Source organism: Tamandua tetradactyla, chromosome 2, assembly GCF_023851605.1.
Source record: "Tamandua tetradactyla isolate mTamTet1 chromosome 2, mTamTet1.pri, whole genome shotgun sequence".
Taxonomy (NCBI): Eukaryota; Metazoa; Chordata; class Mammalia; order Pilosa; family Myrmecophagidae; genus Tamandua; species Tamandua tetradactyla.
This window is the reverse complement of record NC_135328.1, coordinates 209,607,427-209,630,110: the sequence shown is the minus strand read 5'-3', so window position 1 is coordinate 209,630,110 and position 22,684 is coordinate 209,607,427. Positions and strand designations below refer to the sequence as shown.

Here is a 22,684-nt window from a genome sequence, read left to right as displayed (position 1 = left end):
TTTCTCCCATTAAGTTGACTGCCTCTTCACCTTTTTGACAAAGTCTTTTGAGGCACAGAAGCTTTTGATTTTAAGGAGCTCCCATTTATCGATTTTTTGCTTTCATTGCTTGTGTTTCGGCTGTAAAGTTCTGGAACTACCTATTACTAGTTCTTGAAGATGGTTCCCTATATTTTCTTTTAGGAGTTTTATGGTATCGGCTCTTATAGTTAGATCCTTAATCCATTTCGAATTAATTTTTCTATAGGGTGTAAGATAGAGGTCCTCCTTCATTTTTTTGACTATTGATATCCAGTTCTCCCATGCCCATTTATTGAAAAGACTATTCTGTCCCAGTTCAGTGGATTTGAGGGCCTTATCAAAGATCAAGTGACCAAAAAAAAAAAGATCAACTGACCATAGATTTGGTGGTCTATACCTATACTCTCAATTCAATTCCATTGGTCAAGACTCCTTTCTTTGTGCCAATTCAATCTCATTGGTCAAGACTTCCTTCTTTGTGCCAGTACCATGCTCTTTTGACTACTGTGGCTTTACAGTAAATGTCAATGTCAGGAAGTGTTAGTAGTCCTCCCACTTCATTCTTCTTTTTAAGGTATTTTTAGCTATTCGAGGCCTCTTTCCTTTCCAAATAAATTTGATAACCATCTTTTCCAAGTCTTCAAAGTAGGTTGTTGGAATTTTGATTGGTATTGCATTGAATCTCTAGATCAATTTGGATAGAGCTGGCGGGGAGGTCTTCATAGCCAGTTGCTGGGGCAGCCTGGATTGGAGTCATGGTTTGCTTCCTGGGATTGGCACTTCATTGCGTGCCACCACCTACTCCTGGTGGGGTCACTGCCAAAAAGACTTACCCTGTTCTCCCCTTCTCAATCACCCCTACCTGATATCCCTGCCTCTCTCTACCAGGACCTCTCCATGAAATGCAGAAGACTCTCCTATATCACTCCCCCCAGGGACTGTAGTCTGGGTCGTACTTTCCGCTCCCCCTCCAGTTGCCCCACGGAGCAGAAGTGAAACCAGCCCTACTCCACCATGTTCCCGGAACTCTCCAAGAGGTAAAGTTTCAAAACAAGAAAACTACGAGCATGAAACATTTTAGTTCGGGAACTCACTAGCACACCAATAAATCCAGAAGAAAAAAACACTGGGCAAAATCCCCACTTAGCTCACTGAATTATAGAATGAATAGTTTGGTGTGTGATTTGCTTTCAAAAGGGGTCATAGTCTAAATTGCTCTTTAACTGGCAGCCAAACATTTTCCTGGAAGCTTTCAAATTATTTTATTTTGCTGTAATGATGCCAAAAGAGACAGTAAAGATTGAATAACGGTACTGAGGTTTCAGGTTATACTCCCCATTTTACATTAAAACTTCTTCACAAATGCTCAATTTCTCAGGGTAGGTCCAATGAAGGGCATTTGTTTGCAACTTCATATATAGTACAAACAGTCCTTCCCAGACAAAACTGGCCTTAAGGGCAAATAAGACAGACCAGATTAGTCAACAACCCTATCTCACGGTTTCTTTTGCGTTGGTATTTTTTTGTGGAAGCTGGAAGGCTTGAGTTGGTGTGTATATGGGGGATAGGGAAATGAATTTTGCTGACAGAACCAAAGCTGGATCTTGGAAAGCACTGACCGAAGCCTTTGGCTCCACGGAGCTGTCTTCATGGTAGTATGTGAAAAGGCTGACCTTGATAGCAAGAGTTCAGAGGTCAGAAGGAAGAAGAATTTGGAGAGGCATTTCCCAGAACACCAGATTAACATCACAATCAGATAACCTAGAGGGCACAGGAGGACAAACTGGCACTAATAATTTAGGAAACAACAGACACCTTAAAGATAAACTACTGGAGTTATAATTAATTGCTTACATCTTTAAACTGTTTTGATTTTCTAGGTAATACTTTGCAGTGGGAACAGAAAAGATGTTTAAAAGATTTTATGGTTTGAGGAGATAAACATCTTAAGGACAGATAACTACTCATAATGGTTTCCAAAGTATGAAACCAAAGACCACAGGGATCTCTCTCAAACAGATACCAATCGTCCCTCTAATAATAAAAATTATTTCCATGTAACATCAAGGTGGCCATTAATAATTACAGTAAATCTTTACATTTATATAGATGTCCACAGAAGATGCAAAAATAAAATGCTAATTTTAAGGAAAGAAAGCAGGAGATGAATACAAAGTTACTCTTTGGCAAGTCAGTACAGAACAACTACACCTCTGGCTTTCCAAGCCTTGGTTCTAGCAAAGGGCTGTTCTTGAATTCAGTCTGAAAAAGTGATTTAAGCTAGTCACCAACGACACAGTACTGGATGTAAAAGAACTAAATTCTTCCGTTTAGTCATGACCTTCAGGAAGGCTGCTGGAACCCCTACTTCCTATGTTGCGCTAATAGCCCTGGGTGGGGTTAAGAATGAAGTAATGAGGTATCCTGTATCTATTGTGATCCAAGCATTCAGCAAACTGTGTTTAAATTATCCATTTTGGGTCTTCCATAAAGATTATACTATCCTAGAGGACAGGAACTATTTCTTCTGAAAATGTATGTTGAACAGAACCGAACCATGGAAGCCAAATGGTTACAGATTCCTTCTGAGTTGAGATCAGAACTCTAGTTAATCACAACATACCCTTTCAGCAGGTTTAAAGACTTTCAGTAAATTTAAGGTCAAAACTTTTTTAGGTGCCTGGCATCCCACTCCATTTTTTTCTGCTTTTCTTATTTTACTTCTCAGTTGCAACAAGGCCAGAAAGTTACTGATTGATATCAAAACAACTTGCTGATAATAACAAACCATGTATGGATCTTGGGCTTCAGGGCATACATTTTTATTATTACAACTATCCCCACATCTTTAAAAACATCACTCCCTAGGTCATTTACAGGACATCCAAAGAACAGGAACTTTTGTAATGGGCATGAAAATTTTTTTAGATCCTGTCTAATTGTATATGTCACAAGTATGAAGGCTCTGCCTCTCTCCCAGAACAATAACAAAAAATTCTATTGACATTTTTTCACTTAAAAACCACAACAAACAAACAAACGAAAAACAGATGAAAGGCCACTCTTGATGAATAGGATAATACTTATCAGCTAAAAAATTAACAACCCTAAAACCAGTAAATAGCTCCTTGTTACCATCAAGTAGTCTTTTAATTCAATTTCTGGGCGTGGAGATGAGGTTCAGAGTCTTAGTTTAATCTGATAATTTGGTAATTACAGTTCTAATCAGGGGGTGCTTTTGATCATCTGGCTCAGTTTAGAAGTGAAAACAATGTTGCCAGTCTTAAAGTTTCTGGCCTGGTGTCAAACAGGAAAATCCTAGTCAGCTGGGAAAGAGCCAAACTGAAATAAGGTTATTTTCTCCCCTGGAGGACCAAAGTTTACCCAGATTCGTGCTATGCAAAGTTTCCCACTCTTCTCTCAGCAGGAGAAAATGTGTACCCATTTTGGGAAAGCATGTATTCTGGAAAAATCCCAGGGTCTAAACTTAAATAAATAGGAAGAATTCCTTCCTTTCCTAGGAGAGCCTGCTACGCTCTGCTCTCATTTACATCTTCCAAGACCACCACTGATCCAGTGGTGCATCCAGGACTGCATAGGGCTAGAAGAAATGCGGAAAAATCACCAACTCTTAAAGAAGATTAATTAGGAACAAATCCTTAGATTAGGAAGGAGCTATTACAACAAGGAGTATTCACTTAGGTACCATCTTATGCTCCTTAACAGATATTAGGACATGCAAGTGGTATCTGAGCTCTGGGAGCTTCCCTTCTGTGAAAACTGAGAAATGTAGATGTATATTCATATGTTTCATAGTCATTTTAATCAAAGCATACCATCTTAATAAAAACAAATAATCTGCCTTAAAAATAAATTTTTATAATACCTGAAAGTGGTTAAAATGGGAAATATTTTGCATATATATCCACAATAAAAACTTGAAAAAAAAAAGGTAATAAATTGTGAACAGAACTCTAACTCATGAATTTACTACTTCTTTCCTCATAGGCCAGATTTCCTTTAAAATCAATATATCCGTATCTATTCTGGCCCTACACTTTATAATTTATTTTAAATACCTTACCTGCTCTCTTGCATCACCCAGGTATTTTCTTTTTAGCATTTTAGGTTTTCTTTATAGTGATTTATTTATTTTTCTTCTGCTTTCCCCCAACAGACCTTGCTGGTTTAAACTTAATATCTGCAATACCAAGAACAATAGTGTGCACGTCGTAAAGCACTCAATAAATTAAGGAATGAAAATGAATAAACGAAGGAATGAATGCAGTCACTTTTCAGGCTTTGGGAATTCAAGGTTCCTATGGGAAGATTTCACTACCACTACTGATTTCTAATCTAATTTCTGGAGAAACAACTCACCAAAGCACTCACATGTACTTATCTCACTGTGAAATTAAACAGCCCAAAACTGGAAGCGGTACGCTGTTTTTTTCTTCTACCCACCATCCAAAGAGCCAAACTTTTTTATCTGCCTCATGCCACTCATAGCCTTGGTTATTGAGTATGTGACTGAACTCTGCAGAACTCAAGTGCTGTGAATGACAGGGAAGGCTGTGCACATCCGTGCTCTTGGACTTCATGAAGGCTCTTACTAAACTGGGAGATGGAGGCTATCAAAATCATCAGATCCTGATGCTAATATCTGTGAAGGGTACAAGTGAAGAAAGCGAAAATTACTTTTTTCTATTACACCAAATGCAAGAACAAAAACTGATATAAGGAAAAGGACTTCAGACACTTGTGAATAAATGCATTGGTATTGCAAATCACCTTCGAGTTGCTTAAACTGGCTTGTTTAAGCCACATATCAAGAGAACATTTTCTCATAGAGGGAAATTAAATGCTAGAATCTGAAATGCCATATCATACAACAGAGAGTGTGCAAAGGCATATATTTGGAGGATCTAAATATAGGGTTCTTTTGAGTGGAAAGACATCCATACACCTACTCTGAATGGAGTCTAATTAGTGATACCAATAAACTGTACCTCCATGAAAAGTAAATAAACAAAATCCCACTAAACTTAGGGTCCAATTTGGAAAAACCCAATTCTAAGTAGACTGAGTTTTAAATTTACCACCTGGAAATTGATCATCCTACTTTCCCTGATCCTCTTACTCCTGTACATGGAAAAATACACGGAAAAAGGAAGTAAATGGTGATCCTATTTTCCTACTCACCGGTGATCAATAACCAGGAAGGAATGTCAGGAGTTGGCCAAAATACAGACCCAACGATCAGGAGTATTACTTGCTTGAAAAGTAGAATCAATTAAAGTTAAATTCAAAGGGTATATTTCCCAAAGAAAGCATGAGAAGTAGTTTTTTGAGTTTGAAAAGATAAAGTAAACTACGAGAGTTCAAGGTGACATTTATAAGCCAATAAATGACCATTTACAACCTTCATTCACAAAAGAAGAATACTTGGGTAAATTATGTACAAAATCTCTTCTAAGTCATGAGAGATAGAAAAACTTTAGAAATTGGCATGATCCTGGTTATGTAAATATAATAGCCAAACAACCTGCAACAGAGGCATGAGTTGGTACGTGGACAGCACTGCTGAGTATTCTGAAAACCAACAGCATCATTCATGGAGAAGGAAAAGTTATAAATGACTTTGGGATAATAATATCTTTTGTGTTTACCCACTTAGGGTAGTATAAATTTCATTTTTTCTTAGCTTGAAGACTATTTCTGGCATAAAATAAAGTTATTAGGTCTAGATAGCATTGAAGGTACATAGGGATAACATATCACACAAAATGAAGTTTATTGTGGTAATAAAACATCAAGTGCTATTAGGGGAGGACTTCGTGCATACCAGAGAATAAACAGAAACAACACTAACTGAGAGTTTTACTACACAGGGAATCCAAGAGCAAACAAAACTACTGGTCAAGATGGTAGGAAGACAGGATCACAATGTGTAGATCTGAGAGCTGAGACTTCTAAGGAAAGTTACTGCTTATTCTCAGTGAAGCTCTGGGGTTTTACCTAAAAAAGGGAAAGGTTTAAAAGGTTTTAGGAAAGGAAAGAAGCAGCTTACTGAATGCTGACCAAATGAAGAAAAATAAAAGGATGCAGCATTTTTAACATGGAAATTGCTGTTGGTAGACTAATACATCTTGGCAATCAGTACATTTGGTAATCAGGAAAAGAGGAAACGATCCATAAGTAGAATTAACTGGGCCCCCTGATTCACAGAGAAAACATTAAAACAATGAGATTAATTATCTGTTTTCAGACACCGAGAATGGAAGTTTGGAGTGTGGCTGAAAGCCATATATGTCCTCTTGTTACACAGTCTATTATGTACCATTTGATAAGCACCTACTTCTTCCTCATCTTCACAGACTTGAAATACACTTGCATATGATACTAAAAAACAGAACCTAATGCCTACGAGTGCACTAATGTATTATTCTAAAAAAATTCCACATTCAGCTATTTCAAGGTCAGATCTAAGCCAAGAGGACTAGTGTTCTTTCCCAAGAACAGACTCTTCTGTCAGCTATTTTGGTTACACGTGGTGCCAGGAATTAATCCCAGATTCCCTTACTTGTTTTGACATTTCCTGGTGTCATTATCACAAGCTCAGGAAAAGGGGGTAGAGAAACCATGACTAAGCTTCTCTACTACACACAAGAAAGAAAGCTTCATCAGAGAATCAAAGAACTCATGTGTGCCATTTTTAAGGTATCATTTCCATCTTAGGAGAAATAATGATATTCTGGGCAATTTATTTCTGGACTGCCTGAGCACTTTCCAGCTCTATAAGGGTACCTGGCCTTTCCTACAGACATCTGATATGACCAGATACTTTCTTTTTCCTGTTCCCATTCCAAAAGTAAATTAGGTTTTATGCAGGATTACCTAGTAATTTTGGAAGGTGTGATTATTCATTTGAGGGAAGAAAATTATATCCAACAGAGCTTCTAGAGGATAGCTAGAAAGATTCTGATTGTGTTAGATCACAATAAAATATGTCTCCTACTTCCTGCCAAAAAAACCTTTTTTTTAAGACAAATTATGTTGATTTTGGAAAATTCTCTAAGTGTGAAAAGGTTTCTTCAAATGACATATCCTCCACTCATTATCCTTTCCTGCATCTGGGGATAGAGATAAGAGCCAGAAAATTTAGCTATTCCCTAGCCATCCCCAATTCAATGGACTGTCAAGGACCAAGGGTAACTACAAATAAAGAAAAAAGAATGATACAAAAGAAAAAGAATTAAAAGGGGGAGAAAAGTAAATTTGCAATAGAGAAATACCACAAACCTCAAACAATCACAGTTCATCCAAATGATCAAGGTTTACACCAGGAGTGGGAAGTCATATTGATAGTAGGTACCCTGGATATGAGGTGATAAGAATGGCACTTTACCTCCCTATGGTCTCCCTCCTAATAATCAATAACCCCAATCTAATTGTGAGAGCAACAACAGACAAACCTAATTAAAGGAGTCTAATACCATTATAAAAATCAACTCAAAATGGATGAAGGGCCTAAATATAAGCACTGAAACTATAAAATTCTTAGAAGATAACATAGGGGCACATCTTCATGGCCTGGGATTTGGCAATGGATTCTTAGACAAGATATCAAAAGCACAAGCAACAAAAGAAACAATAGATAAATTTGATTTATCAAAATTAAAAACTTTTGTACAATGATTTTCAAGAAAGTACAAAACAGCCTACAGAAAGGGGTAAAATAGTTGCAAATCATTTGACAGATTAAAGTTTAACATTCAGAATTTATAAAGAACTTTTAAAATGCAATAACAAAAAGACAAACAACCCAATTTAGAAGTGGGCAAAGGGACGGGCCACGGTGGCTCAGCAAGCAGAGTTCTTGCCTGCCTGCCAAGAAATGGAACCTGGGTTCCATTTCTTGCGCCTGCCCGTCCGGCAAAGGGCTTGAACAGACACATCTTACCAAAGAACAAATGAAAAGATGCTCAACATCATTAGTCATCAGGAAAATGCAAATTAAAACCACAGTGACATACTACTTCACACCACAAGGATGGCTATCATTTAAAAATAATAATAGAGAAATTAACAACTGTTTGAGAGGATGCAGAGAAACTGGAACTCTAGAGCACAGTTGGTGGGAATGTAAAACAGTGCAGCCACAGTGGAAAGCCATAAAATTATCATTTGACCCAGCAATCCCACTTCTAGATATATACCCAAAGACAGTAAAAACACGGTCACCATCAGACACTTGTGTACCAATGTTCATGTGTTATGTGTTATTATCACAATATCATCACAGTATTATTCACATCAGCTGGAAACAGCTAAGCGTTCATCAATAAATGAATGGATAAACACAAAATGTGGTTCTTACACACAATGGAATATTATTCAGTCATAAGAAAAAATGAAGTTATGAGTCATGCTGTAACATGAAAGAACCTTGAAAACATTATACTCAGCGAAATAAGCAAAGACACATAAGGACAAAAATTTTATGATATAATTTATAAGAGATGACTAAAAATAGCAAATTCAGAGATAGAAAGCAAATTCCAGGTTACCAGGGGTGAGAGAAAAGGGGAATGTTTCCTTGTAAAATTTTTGTTTTAAGTTTTAAAAAGGACAGTCTACAAAATACTTGACTAGTACTCCTCAAAACTATCAAGGTCATCAGAAACAAGGAAAGTCTGAGAAACTGTCACTGCCAAGAGAAGTCTAAGGAGACATGATGTGCTGGTTTGAAAGGATGTATGGACCCTAGAAAAGCCATGTTTTAATTAAAATCCCATTTTGCAAAGGCAGAATAATCCCTATTCAATACTGAATGTTTGAAACTGTAATCAGATCATCTCCCTGGAGACGTGATTTAGTCAAGAGTGGTTGTTAAACTGGATTAGGTGACGACATGTCTCCACCCATTGGGGTGGGTCTTCATAAGTTCCTGGAGTCTTATAAAGAGGAAACATTTTGGAGAATAAGAGATTCAGAGAGAGCAGAGAAGAACAACATAGCCATGGGAAGCAGAGAGCTCACAAGCCAGCGACCCTTAGAGATGAAGAAGGAAAATGTCTCCTGGGGAACTTCATGCAACAGGAAGCCAGGAGAGAAAGCTAGCAGATGATGCCTTGCTCGCCATGTGCCCTTCCAGCCGAGAGAGAAACCATGACTGTTCACCGTGTGCCTTTCCAGATGAAAGAGAAACTCTGTGTTTGCCATGTGTCTTCTCACTTGAGAGAGAAACCCGGAACTTCATCGGCCTTCTTGAACCAAGGTATCTTTCCCTGGATGCCTTAGATTGGACATTTCTATAGACTTGTTTTAACTGGGACATTTTTCTCAGCCTTAGAACTTTAAACAAACAACTTATTAAATTCCCCTTTAAAGAAGCCATTCCATCCCTGGTATACTGCATTCCAGCAGCTAGCAAATTAGAAAACATGACAACTAAATGTAAGTGATATCCTGGACCGGATCTCAAAACAAAAAAAAGGACAGTAAGTAAAAAATTAAGGAAATCTGAATAAAGTATTGACTTTATTAGTTAATAATAATGTATCAATATCAGTTCATTCATTGTGAAAAACGACCCATACTAATGCAAGATGTCAACAATAAGAGGAAACCGGGTGTGGGGTATATAGGAACTCTATGTTCTATTCTAATAAAAGTTTATTTTAAAAAGTTAATGAAAAAAAGAATCAAGACTGGGAAATAAATTATAAAAAAATAAAACTACTCACAGCATGCCATAGTGGAAAGAGCAGGGACTAGAGACAAAATCTTGGGTTTCAATCTCTGCTCCATAACTTATTGGCTGCGTGGTCTTAAGTAAATTACTAGATAATTGACCTGAATTTCTGTTTCTTCCTCTGTAAAATGAGGATAACAGCAGGGCCAACCTAATCAAGTTGGTTTTAAAGTTAGAAAGTAAGTATGTATGAAGAGTCTGGGGCAACTAATACCCCACCCACCAAACCCTCTCAAGGTCCACATACGTTTCCTGGGAAAGTAGACCACTCCTGACTATCTAGGGTAAAAGGTAGCTATTTCTACAATAGCAGTCATTCTTCTTCCCTAACAGTTAAAGGAGCCTACTTTGGCACATTATGCCCACCAATATAGACTACGATAACTCTGAATCAGAAAGTACTGTAGAAACTGTGTAATTAGGGTTTGCCAATTTGGCTATCATTTAAAATCAACTAGGAAATTTTCTTCTTTTATAACGCAGCTCCATCATCCTATCTCCACCTCTGAGGTTCTGATTAGGTGAGTGAGTCTACTATGAGGACCTAGGAATCTGCATTTTTAGTAATCTTCACAGGTGATTTGGATAAAGGTGATCTGCTATCTGCTCTTCCTTCTTTTACAGCAAAGGAAACAGAGGCTCAAAGTTCAGAAGTGATTTAGTTCAGATCAAGGTGCTCAGAAATGGCAAGGACAAGACTAGAAGAGACATCTGGGTTGTCTATCTCTGTCCTTGAGGACGTTTTTCTAAACCAAGAGACCTAAATCACAAGCCAGCACTTGAAATAGCATGTGTGACTGTATGGGAAGAAACTAGAAAGGAAAAAAAAAATCCTTTGGAAAGAAGATCCTATTGGGAGGACATAGTGGGAAAATCAACTGCGTTCTCAGAACTAGTTAAAAGAGATGATAGCCTGAGCTTTAAATCTTTACCCAACATTTATAGCCTCCCAATATTTATAGATTCTTCTAACTATGGAAAAGTTTTAAAACTGAAATATATTCCCTTATTTATATAAATAGGTTTGGGCTAATCTTTAGGAAGTTTTGAAAATCAGAAAATCTCCAATTTTAAGTATAAAATTTCTACTTGAAAACTTTTACCTTAATGTAAAATAAAAAAGACTGTGTAGTTCAAGAAGATGATTATATTAAGCAGACACCAAAAATTAGCCTCAGTTTGAATAAAGAGTAATTTGTTTGGGAAACAGTGGTTTAAACAGTCTTTGAAATTACTTGTCCCAAGAACTTCTGTTCATTTGTTTTGAAAGTTGAACACAGGCTGAGTCAAACAAATCTGATTAGTTACCTAAGTACAATACCAGAAGGTAAAACATTCAACTTCCTAGAACCACTTGGCAAAGATTACGATGTACACAATTGTTCATTCACAATCACTGGCCAGGATTTCTAATGGCTTCTGTTTTGTTTCACCCTCAATTATTTTATGAGTAGTAAAGCAATCAGTAGGGAACTTCCACAAGTTCCCACATCTACCCACTCACTAACAACTGCAATTATATATTCTGCCTTCCTTCTAGCTCCTACAGAAAAAACAGTTAATGCTCTATCTACAGCCAAACCCTCCACTTGTATAGAAGATTCTGCCTTTCTCACTACTCAAGGACATTGCTCTAACATTTCTCCTCTATCCAAATCAATTCCTCCTTCTAGAAAGACTATTCCATTAGCATACAGACATATATAAAATCTGCCATCTTAAAAACAAAACATCTACATACTCTTCCATTTAGCGCCTCATTTTTCTTTCTTTTATAGCAAAACTCTTCAAAAGGCTTTCATCCTAACCACCCATGGAAAATGTTCTCTTTTGTGTTATTAAATTCAACGTCAATTCTCAGCCTTACATGACTTGCCCTCTTAGCTGCATTTGACATGGTTGATTATTTCCTCCTCTCCTGAAGAACACTTTTCAAGTATGGTGATTTCTAAGATGTCACACTTGCTTGGTTTTCTCCTACCTCACTGGATGCTCCCTTTCTAGTCTCTTGCCATTTCCTCCTCTTCTCCCTGATTTCCAAATGCCAGAGTCCTCGGACTTAATCCCTAGACCTCTCTATCTTCACTCACTCCTTTGTGATCTCATCCAGTCTCATAGATTTAAATCCATCTATATGTTAATGATTCCCATATGTCTTTCTCCAGCCTGGATGTCTCCCCTGAACTCCAGACAAATACATGTAATTACCTACTCAACACCCTCCTCCTGGATGTCCTAACAGTCATCTCAAATTCAACATGTTTCAAACTGAACTTCTCATCTCTCCTGCTCCTTGTCAACCCTGATCACTCACACCCTTCCCATCTCACTTTATGGCAATTCCAGTCTTTCAAACGTGAAAGCTAAAAAGCTTGTGTCATCCTTGATTCCTCTCTTTCTCTTTCACGCTCTACATCCAAACCATCGCAAATCCTTTGGTTCCACTGAACCCACTCAATTCTTAACCGATTTCTCCACTGCTAACACCCTCGGTTCAAACTACCATCATTCTCACTTAGATTGCTACCACTTCTTCAATGGCCTTTCCACTTCTACATTTGCACTCTTACATATTCTCTTCAACATAAATTATGTCATTTCTCTTCTCAGAAACCTAAATGACCAGTTATTTCACTCAAAGAAAATAAAAAAGTACTTACAACAACCAGAAGACCCTCCATATATGACAGACACACAATCTCCTTCATTTTTTGTCTAATCTTCTCTCCCAGTACATTCTCCTTTGCTTACTCTGCTCCAGTCACACTGGATTCCTCAATATGCCTTGACTGTTTCAAGGACATCCCCCACCTCTGGGCCTTTGCAGTGGTTTTTCTCTCTGTCTGGAATGTTATTTCCTTAGATATCCACAGGGCTCACTCCTACCTAGTAAGTCTTTGTTCTAATGTTACTCCTTCTTGAGGTCTATCCTAGTTAAAATCCCCCTATTCCTGATATTCCTTATGTTTTTCTTCACAGCACTTATCACCTTCTAACATGCTACATTACGTATTTGTCCTTTTTAATACCTGCCTTCCCTTAAATATAATCTCCATCATGGCTGGGATTTCTATCTGTTTTATTCACTCATGTATCCTCGGCATCTAGAACAATTTCAGGCATTACTAGTAGTCAGTTCTTAAATATTTGTTGAGTGAACAAAGGAAGAGTTAGTGAAGAATTTAACTGAACAGGGCTCTGCTATCATTCAAGGGAAGTTAAATCCTCTATTTTAAATGCCAAACTCTCATAACAACTAACTACTTGATACAACCACTTAAATGTATGACAGGGACTCAAAACTAAAGTTCTCCCACATTTTTTCTCCATTTCAGCAAATGGTCCCACCATTTATTGCTAGCTGTGCAAGCCTGAGAGTCAGCCTTGATTGACCCTTTCACCCTTCCACATCCAATCCATCAAAAAGTCCTGTCAGATTTAACATAAAAGTTCAGTTCTAATCATCCACTTTTCATCTCTACTGCTATGACTCTGGTCCAAGCCATCACCATCTCTCACCTATACTAGTTTGGTAGTCTCCCAACTGTTCTCCCTGCTCTACTTTCCTACCTTTCTTCAATTCATTTCCTACATAGCAATAAATATGTTGTGATGGCAATATTCCTCTGCTTAAAAACTCAAAAGGTTTCTGAACCCCCACCTTAGCATTTGAAGGAGCTGGCTCCTGTCTACATCTCAGGTCATTAGTCCTCCTTGCTCCTTATGCTATATCCAGAAAGGTTTGGCTTCAGTTCCTCCATCACGTCCTATTCCTTTCTGCTCCAGGGTCTCTGCACATGTTGTTAACACATGCTCTATTCTCCATCCTTTAGGTCTGAGCAAAAATGTTGCTTCCTGTTTAAAGTAATTCTCTCTTCCCCCCCCCCCCATTTTATTCTATATGTCAGTCCTTGTTTCTCTGCTTTATAATTTCTAACAATTTGCTTACTTGTTTTTTGCTTCTTCCCCATTATAATAAAAGCTCCACAAGGGTAGGGACCACAATAGGAGGTATTAAAGGTGAGAAGGGAGGGACTTCACTGGAAAGTGTGAGAAATACTAGTTATAGGTCTGTTTTACCTGTAAGATTCATCATCTTAACACTTATTACCACCAGATAGAGTACTTCTTATTACCCCTCCAGATAGAGTACTTCTATAATCTGGAAAAGAACTAAAAAGGACAACATTTCACTGGCAAATAACATTAAATCCAACCAAAAGGAGATAGTCCAGTTTGGTTAGCAATATAACCAAATACTCATATAAAGATATCTGATGCAGTAGCATTCTTTCTTTCTGTCAAGACTCTGATCCTAAATAAAATTGCTCTACTGCTTGTTTGATGCTGCTGCTCCCAACAGCTACACTGTTTAAGCTACTCCCAACACTTGTAAGCACTCAAGTGCTGGAAGAAGAATGCACATCTGGCACCAAAAGGCAGTGGGTAGCACCCTATGCTTAGCCACCCTCCAACCTACCCACCTCCATGCACTAAAATGAGTTAGTTAGGCACACCAAGATAGAAAAACAATTGTTTTGTTCAGAGAGACTCATCAGTGTTTCAGTTAGGACATGATTTTGGTTGGGACTCATGACAGCATGCAGAACATTTCCTCAGGGAATCTTCCCGTGGGATTTCTGCCCGCATGGGACTTCTGCCCAAATGAGAATCTCACAGAGCTCTTTAATAAACTATTGTTTTTCGTTTTGTTTTTAAGTAGACATTTCATAAAGATAAGCCCTACCCCTCACTGGCTCTAATTAGAGTTAGAGGTGAAGCAACAACTAGATTCTTTAAGAATCTAGAAACTGTTAGAAAATTGCTTTTAAACATGCAGGAGTTTATATGTTTTATAAAAGGAAACATTCTAATGTTCTATTTAAAAAATTCAGACTCTACAGAGAAATCTTAAATGATTTCAATGCAGTCTTAAACCTTACTGGTTTGTTTGTTGGTTTTTTTTAAATCAACATTCCCATGTCCATCTTACATAGCTGGCAGCATGCTATGTAGTTCTCAAAGTCCAGAGCTCCATTTCCACAAGAAAGAGCAACCTTACGATGCTCATACACTCATGCCAAATTATCTAAGGCATAAAGCTTGGCTGCAAAATAGATGACAAAGGCAGTATTAGTATTTTGTGATCAGAACAAAGTTGCCCTACAACAGGGTCTGGACAAGTACTGTCGATAGGATGTTTAAGCCTAGAAGACTCTCCACATTTCAGAATCTGTGGCTTGAAATATTAATCATTATTGCACTAAGCACCAGAATATAATTTGCATCTTAATAATTAAATACAAAACATAGGGGACAAAGGGCTAGAAAATGAGACCTTCCTAAGTACCAAATTCTGAGATTTCTAAAACAGTACTAATCTTAGAAAATTTAAAAAGATTAACATTTCTTCATTTTTCTAATAATTTAAATAAATAATTTCATTGCCACAAAACCTAACCCTACCTGTAACTATTCACTGTCATATGTTCCTCTTTTTATTACCTATTGTGGCAGAGAGTATAATAGGAGCTTTCAGTTTTAGAGAAGCAAAATGTAGCTTTTTTCATACATAGGTTTTAAGCCTTTAGCCTAGACATGCACAGCTATGGATATATTAATAAATGAAAATATAAACTAGCCTTCCAAGTACATTTAAAAAACTAGAACATCTAGTCCTACTCCCTATCTCTGAAGCTACATGGAGAATTGGTGTTTATGCCAGGAAATGAAATGAAATTTGTGCCTCCTCAGTCTTAGTCCAGGACTCTTTCTAATATACTGTGTTTCCTCCTATCTAGAAATCAAAGTTTTAAATCAAGGCCTAAAGAAATGAGGAACGTGCTCAGGAAAACCCGTGTGTCCTCAGTCCTGGACAGAGTTTCAACCTTTAAAGTCCAATGAAGAATGTTTTAGTAAAAGCCTGCCAACAAACCTGACAGAATCTTGAATACTCAGTGTGCTCAATTTCCCCATCACATCCAGCCCCTCCAATCTTATAACAGTGCCTCTTCAAATTATCCTGACTCATGAGAGCAAAAACAATTGTATATATTTTTGTTTGTTTTCCTAAGAAAGGTTAGGTCAAAAAGAAAAAGTATAATCTAGTTTCTTTCTGCCAGAATCCTGGCACAGAGGGACTGTGCAGGAATCTATCTACTGTGGAATCTTCCCACACTCCTGTACTGTTTAGAGTAACTAGCAAAGGCATGTCCCTTACACTCCCCAAATATCTGTGTTGGCAACAACAAAGGTTATTCAGAGATCTTAGCCCAGGGACAGTAACTTCTGTTAGTCAATTACAGTTCTCATGACTCTGTGTTTCTGCTCTTACTTCAACCTCATACCAAACAGCAGATCACACCCGAAAAGTACTTGAGAAAACAACGCAAATGAATTCACACAGTAGTATTAGCAATTTTGGCAGGGCTCCTATACTAACGGTATAATTTTTTTTTTAATTTCAAGTTCTTAGACAAGTATATTACTGTTAGCATTTGCAGAGCAGACTGGGCAATGGACCAGGGGCTCCACTAATCTGTCCTTGAGATCAATACCAAAAAGGACCAGGTAGATTGTCCATGCCAAGGGAGACACCCAGAAAGAGGGCAAAAATCAATATTTCATCCCTTACCTGAAGCCAAAGGTCGGATCCACTCTTTGCTATTTAGGTCAAGTCTCCAGAGGTCATTGAAAGCAGCATTGCAGCTGCTCTGGGTACAGCCTCCAAACACATACATAGACTGATTAGCATCATAATAGCATGCACCTAGAAAAAAAACAATAAATGGATAACCGATTTTTCATTTTGAACCCTGCCAACCTCTCCAGGCATGCACACAAAACAACCTTGAAGGGGTAAAAATAGCCTGATCTAATTATAAAGATCTCATGAAGAAACCAACCTCCAATTAGTTACTAGATTGAGTAAAAGTAAATACCCAATGGAGATTAAAAACAAACAAACTTAAAATGAAACATGGTTAAGTAGAGATTTCCTTAGTTTTTTTTGTTTGTTATTGCTAGGTACCAAATTTCTATAATCAGCCTCTTGTCTTCAGTTTGGTATGTTTTTGTCTTCAGTTTGGTATGTTTTCCTTCAAAATAAGGCCCAGAGAAAAGCTATGAACATTTTGTTTGAGTACAATAAGCAAACTGACAATGATGTCATTAAATAAGACAGTATTAATTCCGGCAAAAGCACATAGGAATTCAGAATATGAGTACTTTATGGGTGAAATTTCAGCACTGCTATGTAATCAACCTAAATCTTCATAATTATCCTTTATGGATAGGCAAAGACAGTCAGTGCTAATCTATAATTCTGTTTTCCCATCCCTCTTCCTTCAGTCCTTCTCTTCCGCTTTCTTTTTTTTTTGTTTTCAGACGAGACCCGAAGCACAAGTCACTAAAAGAATCTTTACATGCATCAGAATGAAAATATCATTTCAAATAAACACCAGAAGTAGTACATATAAAGACCAATGTGACTGAACTATACAATTTTTATGAATTCCAAAGAGCATTCAGGGAAACTCAGTAGTACTAGTTTTGGGCTAGTCCCAAAGGAACAAAGAGGAAAAGCGTAAAAACCATTAAGCCCCTAGGTATACACGAAGCCACTAAGTATACTGGTTGGTACTGACTAGAAAACAAGTGCAATAAATAACATTTGAAAAGCACCTGGATCTCTAAGAGCCTTTTTGATTAGATGGTTATATACACCGATGGGTACCATTCTCAAAAAAAAGGTTCATGAGTCTGACAAACCAGAAAGACCAGAGCAGAGTATAGATGAGAAAACTAAACTGCCACCTTGCCTCTCACTGAAAGGCTCAGTTAGCCTCTATCCTTTGGATAACCACTGTCATGGTTAGGGACAGGTGTCAACTTGGCCATGTTGTGGTACCTGTTCGTCTGATTGGGTAAGCACTGGCCTGTCTGTTGCAATGAGGACATTTCATAGGATTAGGTTATGATCACGTTAGCTACATCCACAGCTGATTCCATTTGTGATCAGCCAAAGGGGAGTGTCTTCTGCAATTAGTGATGCTAAATGCAATCATGGGAAGCCTTTTAAGGAGGACTCAGAGGAGATAAGTTGCATTCCTGCTTTGGCTGGCGAGCCTCTCCTGTGGAGTTCATCCAGGCCATCCATTGGAGTCATCAGCTTCGCAGCCTGCCCTGTGGATTTTGGACTCTGCGTTCCTACGGTCACGTGAGACACTTTTATAAATTTTATATTTGCAAGTGTTCCCTGTTGATTCTGTTTCTCTAGAGAACCCTAACTAATACAACCACACTCCCCATAACACTGCATTTATCATCTTGGATTTCAGGACAAAGGCACGGCAAAGTTTTCCTTTTCATCTACCCCACACATGCCAGTGGGAGGCAGAGGGTAGAGACCTCTCAGTGTTTATGTGAAAACTGGGCTAGCATAGTTGGACATCAAATAGAAAAAGGGAGGAGAAAGAGAAAAGAGATTCAAAGCACTAGTGCCATGGCTTCAGGGATCATCCAGATTACTTATAGGTTTAGTTTAGCACACCTCAATTTTTAAGATCTCTTCTGAACTCTGGTCCTACTTATTCAAGTTCAGAAAAAGGGAAATGTTACTACTATAGACTGATGGAATACTACTACAAATTACCTCTGTGATATTTACTAGCCCTGGCAGTGACACTTTAAAAAAATACAAAAAAAAAAACTCAGCCCACCCAATAGGTCCTTTAGAAAGCTTTACACTAGCAAGGCCAAGTCAGAAAATTAGAATTTAGTCACTTACACCTAGTAATCTTGGTCAGTGGAAGCAGTGAATCCAAATCAACTGACCTCTAACACTGCAATAATAACACTGTGCAATAATGGAGATGCAGGCTTTGTAAATTACCAAAGAAATTAGAGAAACCATGGATGTGAAGATATGAAATAACATTTAATCACCAACTGGCTCACACCTATAAAATACTTAATATATTTCCAAAACTCAACACATTATAATGATATCTGAAGATTTAAAAGGAATTATACGTTCCACTGACTTTGTCTGCTGAAAATAACTTCTAAACTATATCTAAATTATTATTTTTTTACTCCATAATCCAACAAGAAAGTCTATTATGAAAAATTCTATAAAGATCCACTGTTTATTTTTTCAGATTTGCTAAGAATTGTCAGTAGAAAGGATAAAATTAAAGGACATTAGATAAACAAAAGGATGATTACTGGAGCCACATTTTAATCTCCACTAAAATTGCTCCTGAATTATCAGGAGGAAAAGAATGTTGTTTTATGCTCGGTACCAGTTGGTTCAGTTCAAAATTTCCCTTTTGTTGTAGTAGCTAGTTCAGGAAAGGTCTGAGAGAACTAGGATATACATGTGAAGCTCAGCAACTTTAGTTGCTGAAAGACCTCCAGAACAGAATATAACAACGTTTTATGATTTCTGAAACCTTAATTAGGGTCCTTTATAACAATGACTAATAAAACAAATCCATGACCTATAACTAAAAGAGTCAAGGGCTCATTCATGTCTTCCCATTCCTCAAAGATCAACTCTCAGCAGCTGCTTCCTTCATAAAGCAAAAGGGCAGTGCCTTTATTTTTCAAATAGGTAGCAAACCCACTTCTCTACTTGGATTAAAAACCAAGCCACCAGCTGGGCCCCATGAGGTCTCCTTATCACATGTATTTTAATACACAAGCTAAAATAAGGCAATAGGCATTATCCTGTCTCTCTTTGAGCATACAAAGGTTTCTGGGAGAGGAAGGCACAGCCCAATGTAGGCAAAACTAAGGGCAAGGTTCCCACACGGTATTTTCAATATCTAGCAGTCAATTACCAATGAAGCTGTGAGAAGAGAGTGCCAATTAGGCTGCTCTGTTTAGAATTTAGATATAATGGAATGAGAAAATGGTCATCAATCAACTATTTTAGGTACCTTATTGAAATTTATTTATTGCTATTTTTTTATTTAAGATACCTACATGTTGGTTTGAGGATGGGTGGGACTCACATTTTTAGAAAAAATTAAGAATTCAAGCAATTCCCAATGCTCAAGTTATCATTTTCCCTTTACACAAGTTCTACACTTAAATAGAGTGTTTTCCTTTCAGACCACTGGAATGTGCTATTAAAAAGCTACAGCTCATAGAGAATATAAATACTGTGCTATGAAATAATATTGAGAAGGTTTACCAATGGCTAAATTACTTCAAACTTCTGAAATGGGCTTGACTGCTCCATGAACAACTACTACAAGTTATTTCAAGTTAATATCTAATAATTCCTTTCAAAAAAAACCTCAAAGAATCACATTTTAATTACACGCATGGCAAACAAATAGTTCTTCAGAGTTCTGAATACTCCCCTACTATTTTATAATCTTGTGCACAGTCTACTATTTGTTTCATATTCTCCATGGTGCCTGACAGTCACTCATGTTAAATTCTCTTTTGTTTCTCCACTTGACTCCAGGAAAGGCCTTCAGGCATTTATTCTACACTTAAAGAGAATGTGCTGTCATGTGTCTTACATCTACAAGCTGGGACACATTTGAAAAGGCCTGAAATTATATAACCACGGAACAGTCAGGGTTGGTTATCCAGTCTGGGCATGCTGGCCACTACTGCAGGAGCACCATTAGCACATGTGAGGAACAATCTGACCACATTTGAAGCCTAAATACTAAAAAGTTTTTCAAAACATGATGGTGGAGATTCAACAGATCCCCATATCAATCTGAAAGGAACAGTCTACATTAACCGAGGCTTGCACGATTAGACATATACACAGTCACACCAAAAAACTAAGAAAACTGGCTCCTGAAAAGTTAGAAAGCACCTCAGAACCAAGAGCACTATCTAGAGACAAATTTGTCCGGTCTGGTGTATTACTTCTCTTGCCTTTTTTGTTCTAGACTTTTACATAGGAAAGAAGCTTTAATGCTCATATCTTTGTTACACTCAATTCTACCAACATTCATTAGGTACCAACTATGAACTAGTTGCTGAAAAAGGCACAACAGTGTCTAAGACATTGAACCTGCCTGTCCTCAAGTAGACAATTATCTCATAGAGAAGACATCATTATCCCAACATTTTGCAGCTTAAAACTTTTTTTACATGTGTTTTTTCAATTAAATTTACAACAACAATTTCATGGTATAAATGGTTTTCAATTACATTTTACAGATGAGGAACTGTGGGTCAGAGGAGACAAGGGAACTTGCCTCCTAAGTTCTTCCTTTTTTACATACAGCCTATCTTACAGAGTAATTAAGGAAAAGGCAGGTGGCAATAAGTAATATGAGGAAGGTATGACCAGTATATTAGGGGAGTATACGTAGAGGAAGAGGAAGAGCTTAATCTCCATGGTGGGGAATTTGAGAATACTTTGTGAAGCAGTTGGTGAAGGTAGCTTTTGGATTTCACTTTTAGATGCGTTTCAGAGAACAGTGTATTTTTAGTCAATTAACAAGGGGAAAGGGAAGCTAGGGGGTAGAATGAAAGGAGGGTATCCAGGGTAAACTAGGAAGTTTAAAATAAGAAAAGGAGTCTCATGTAACTCTGGCTGTGAAAGGATGTGGCAATGAGTCAGGCTGAAAATGTAAGCTGGGACTTTGAAAGCCAGGAGGAATGGAAACTTTTTCTACTTGCAGTACAGAAAAGCTGAGGCCTTTTGGCAGAGCAATGACAAGGTAGGTTTTATACTTCAGACTTGCATGTTGTCCAACAGGGACTCCTGTCATTTGAGGGAGGACAAGTTTTTGTGTGCGGGACTGTCCCATTCACTGCAAGACATTTAACACCCCGGCCCTTGTCCACTAAATGCTAGCAGTGTTGTCTAGTTGAGACAATGAACAATGCCTCACACATTTCCAAATGGCCTAGGAGGTGGCACTGTCCTCAGTTTTAGAGATGGTGGCCAACACTGTCATGTCCAGGTCCAGCTTAGGAAAGAGGAAAATCAAGAAGACCAGTTAAAAGTATAATATGAGGACTGGCTCTAAGATGGTGGCTTAGTGAGGTGTGGAATTTAGTTCGTTCTCCAGAGTAGCTAGCAAATAGCCAGGAACAGTACAGAACAACTGCTGGGGCCACATCAGTGACCGGACACTCAGTGTGCACCAGTCACAACAAACCGGATCAGCTGTGATCCCACGCAGAACTGTGAGTCCCACAAGCCACAGAGACCAGTGCCCCTCCCCCACAGGCTGGTTACCAGAGGGGAAAGGAAAGAGACTTTACTAGCAGCAGGGGCTGAACTCAACCAAGCTCCAACTGTGGAATTAATTAACAAATTTTGACCACTGAAAATAGGCCCCCAACTCAGATAAACCTCGAATAAGAGGTAAAGGTACTAGTTTTTGCCCTGGCATAGAGAGTGCAGGGATGACGGAAAAAACAAAAAACAAAAAACAAAAAAACCCAGAGGTGTTTTGGATCGGACAGCACAAAATACTTGAGAAAGTTTGGACCCTAAAAAGGGGGGGGGGGGGGCGCGGCGCACATAGGACCTAGAGATACACAGAGCAACATACCAATGTAAGCTCTTAATTAACAAACCCGAGGAACAGAGGTCCTGCTCTGAAAAGGATTTTTTTTTTTGCTTTGTTTATACTGTTTAACTACTCATTAGATACAACTACAAGGCATCTGAGGCTCTAACTGCCCCAGGCAAGGGCAGAATTAATATTTAGGAATTAATTTAAGTAAGGATACAAAAGATCTATACAAAAAAAACTGTTAAGAAATTGCTAAAAGAAATCACAGAAGACCTAAATAAATGGAATGGCATACCATGTTCATGGATTGGAAGACTAAATAAAGTTAAGATGTCAGTTCTACCTAAATTGATTTACAGATTCAATGCAATACCAATTAAAACCCCAAAAACTTACT

The 22,684-nt window shown here is 37.9% G+C and overlaps 1 protein-coding gene and 2 long non-coding RNA genes across 10 annotated transcripts in view; 1 reads left to right on the top strand and 2 right to left on the bottom strand.

Moving 5' to 3' along the window:
* Nucleotides 1-4,456, top strand: part of LOC143674858 (uncharacterized) — a 63,362-nt gene extending 58,906 nt beyond the window's left edge. For both annotated transcript variants that reach the window (XR_013171242.1, XR_013171243.1), the window contains 2 exons: nt 910-1,058; nt 4,199-4,456. This is a non-coding gene — a long non-coding RNA (uncharacterized LOC143674858). The remainder of the gene's footprint in view (nt 1-909; nt 1,059-4,198) is intronic.
* The window catches only part of FBXO42 (F-box protein 42), a 180,557-nt gene that overhangs the window by 37,868 nt on the left and 120,005 nt on the right, over nt 1-22,684 (bottom strand). For all 7 annotated transcript variants that reach the window (XM_077151160.1, XM_077151158.1, XM_077151154.1 and 4 more), the window contains one exon: nt 16,413-16,547. In XM_077151160.1, coding sequence (XP_077007275.1) covers nt 16,413-16,547 — 135 coding nt within the window. The remainder of the gene's footprint in view (nt 1-16,412; nt 16,548-22,684) is intronic.
* LOC143674859 (uncharacterized) lies at nt 1,432-5,218 on the bottom strand. Its single transcript, XR_013171244.1, has 2 exons — nt 4,106-5,218; nt 1,432-1,782 (listed from the first exon to the last, which is right to left on the bottom strand). It is a non-coding gene; the product is annotated as an uncharacterized LOC143674859 (long non-coding RNA).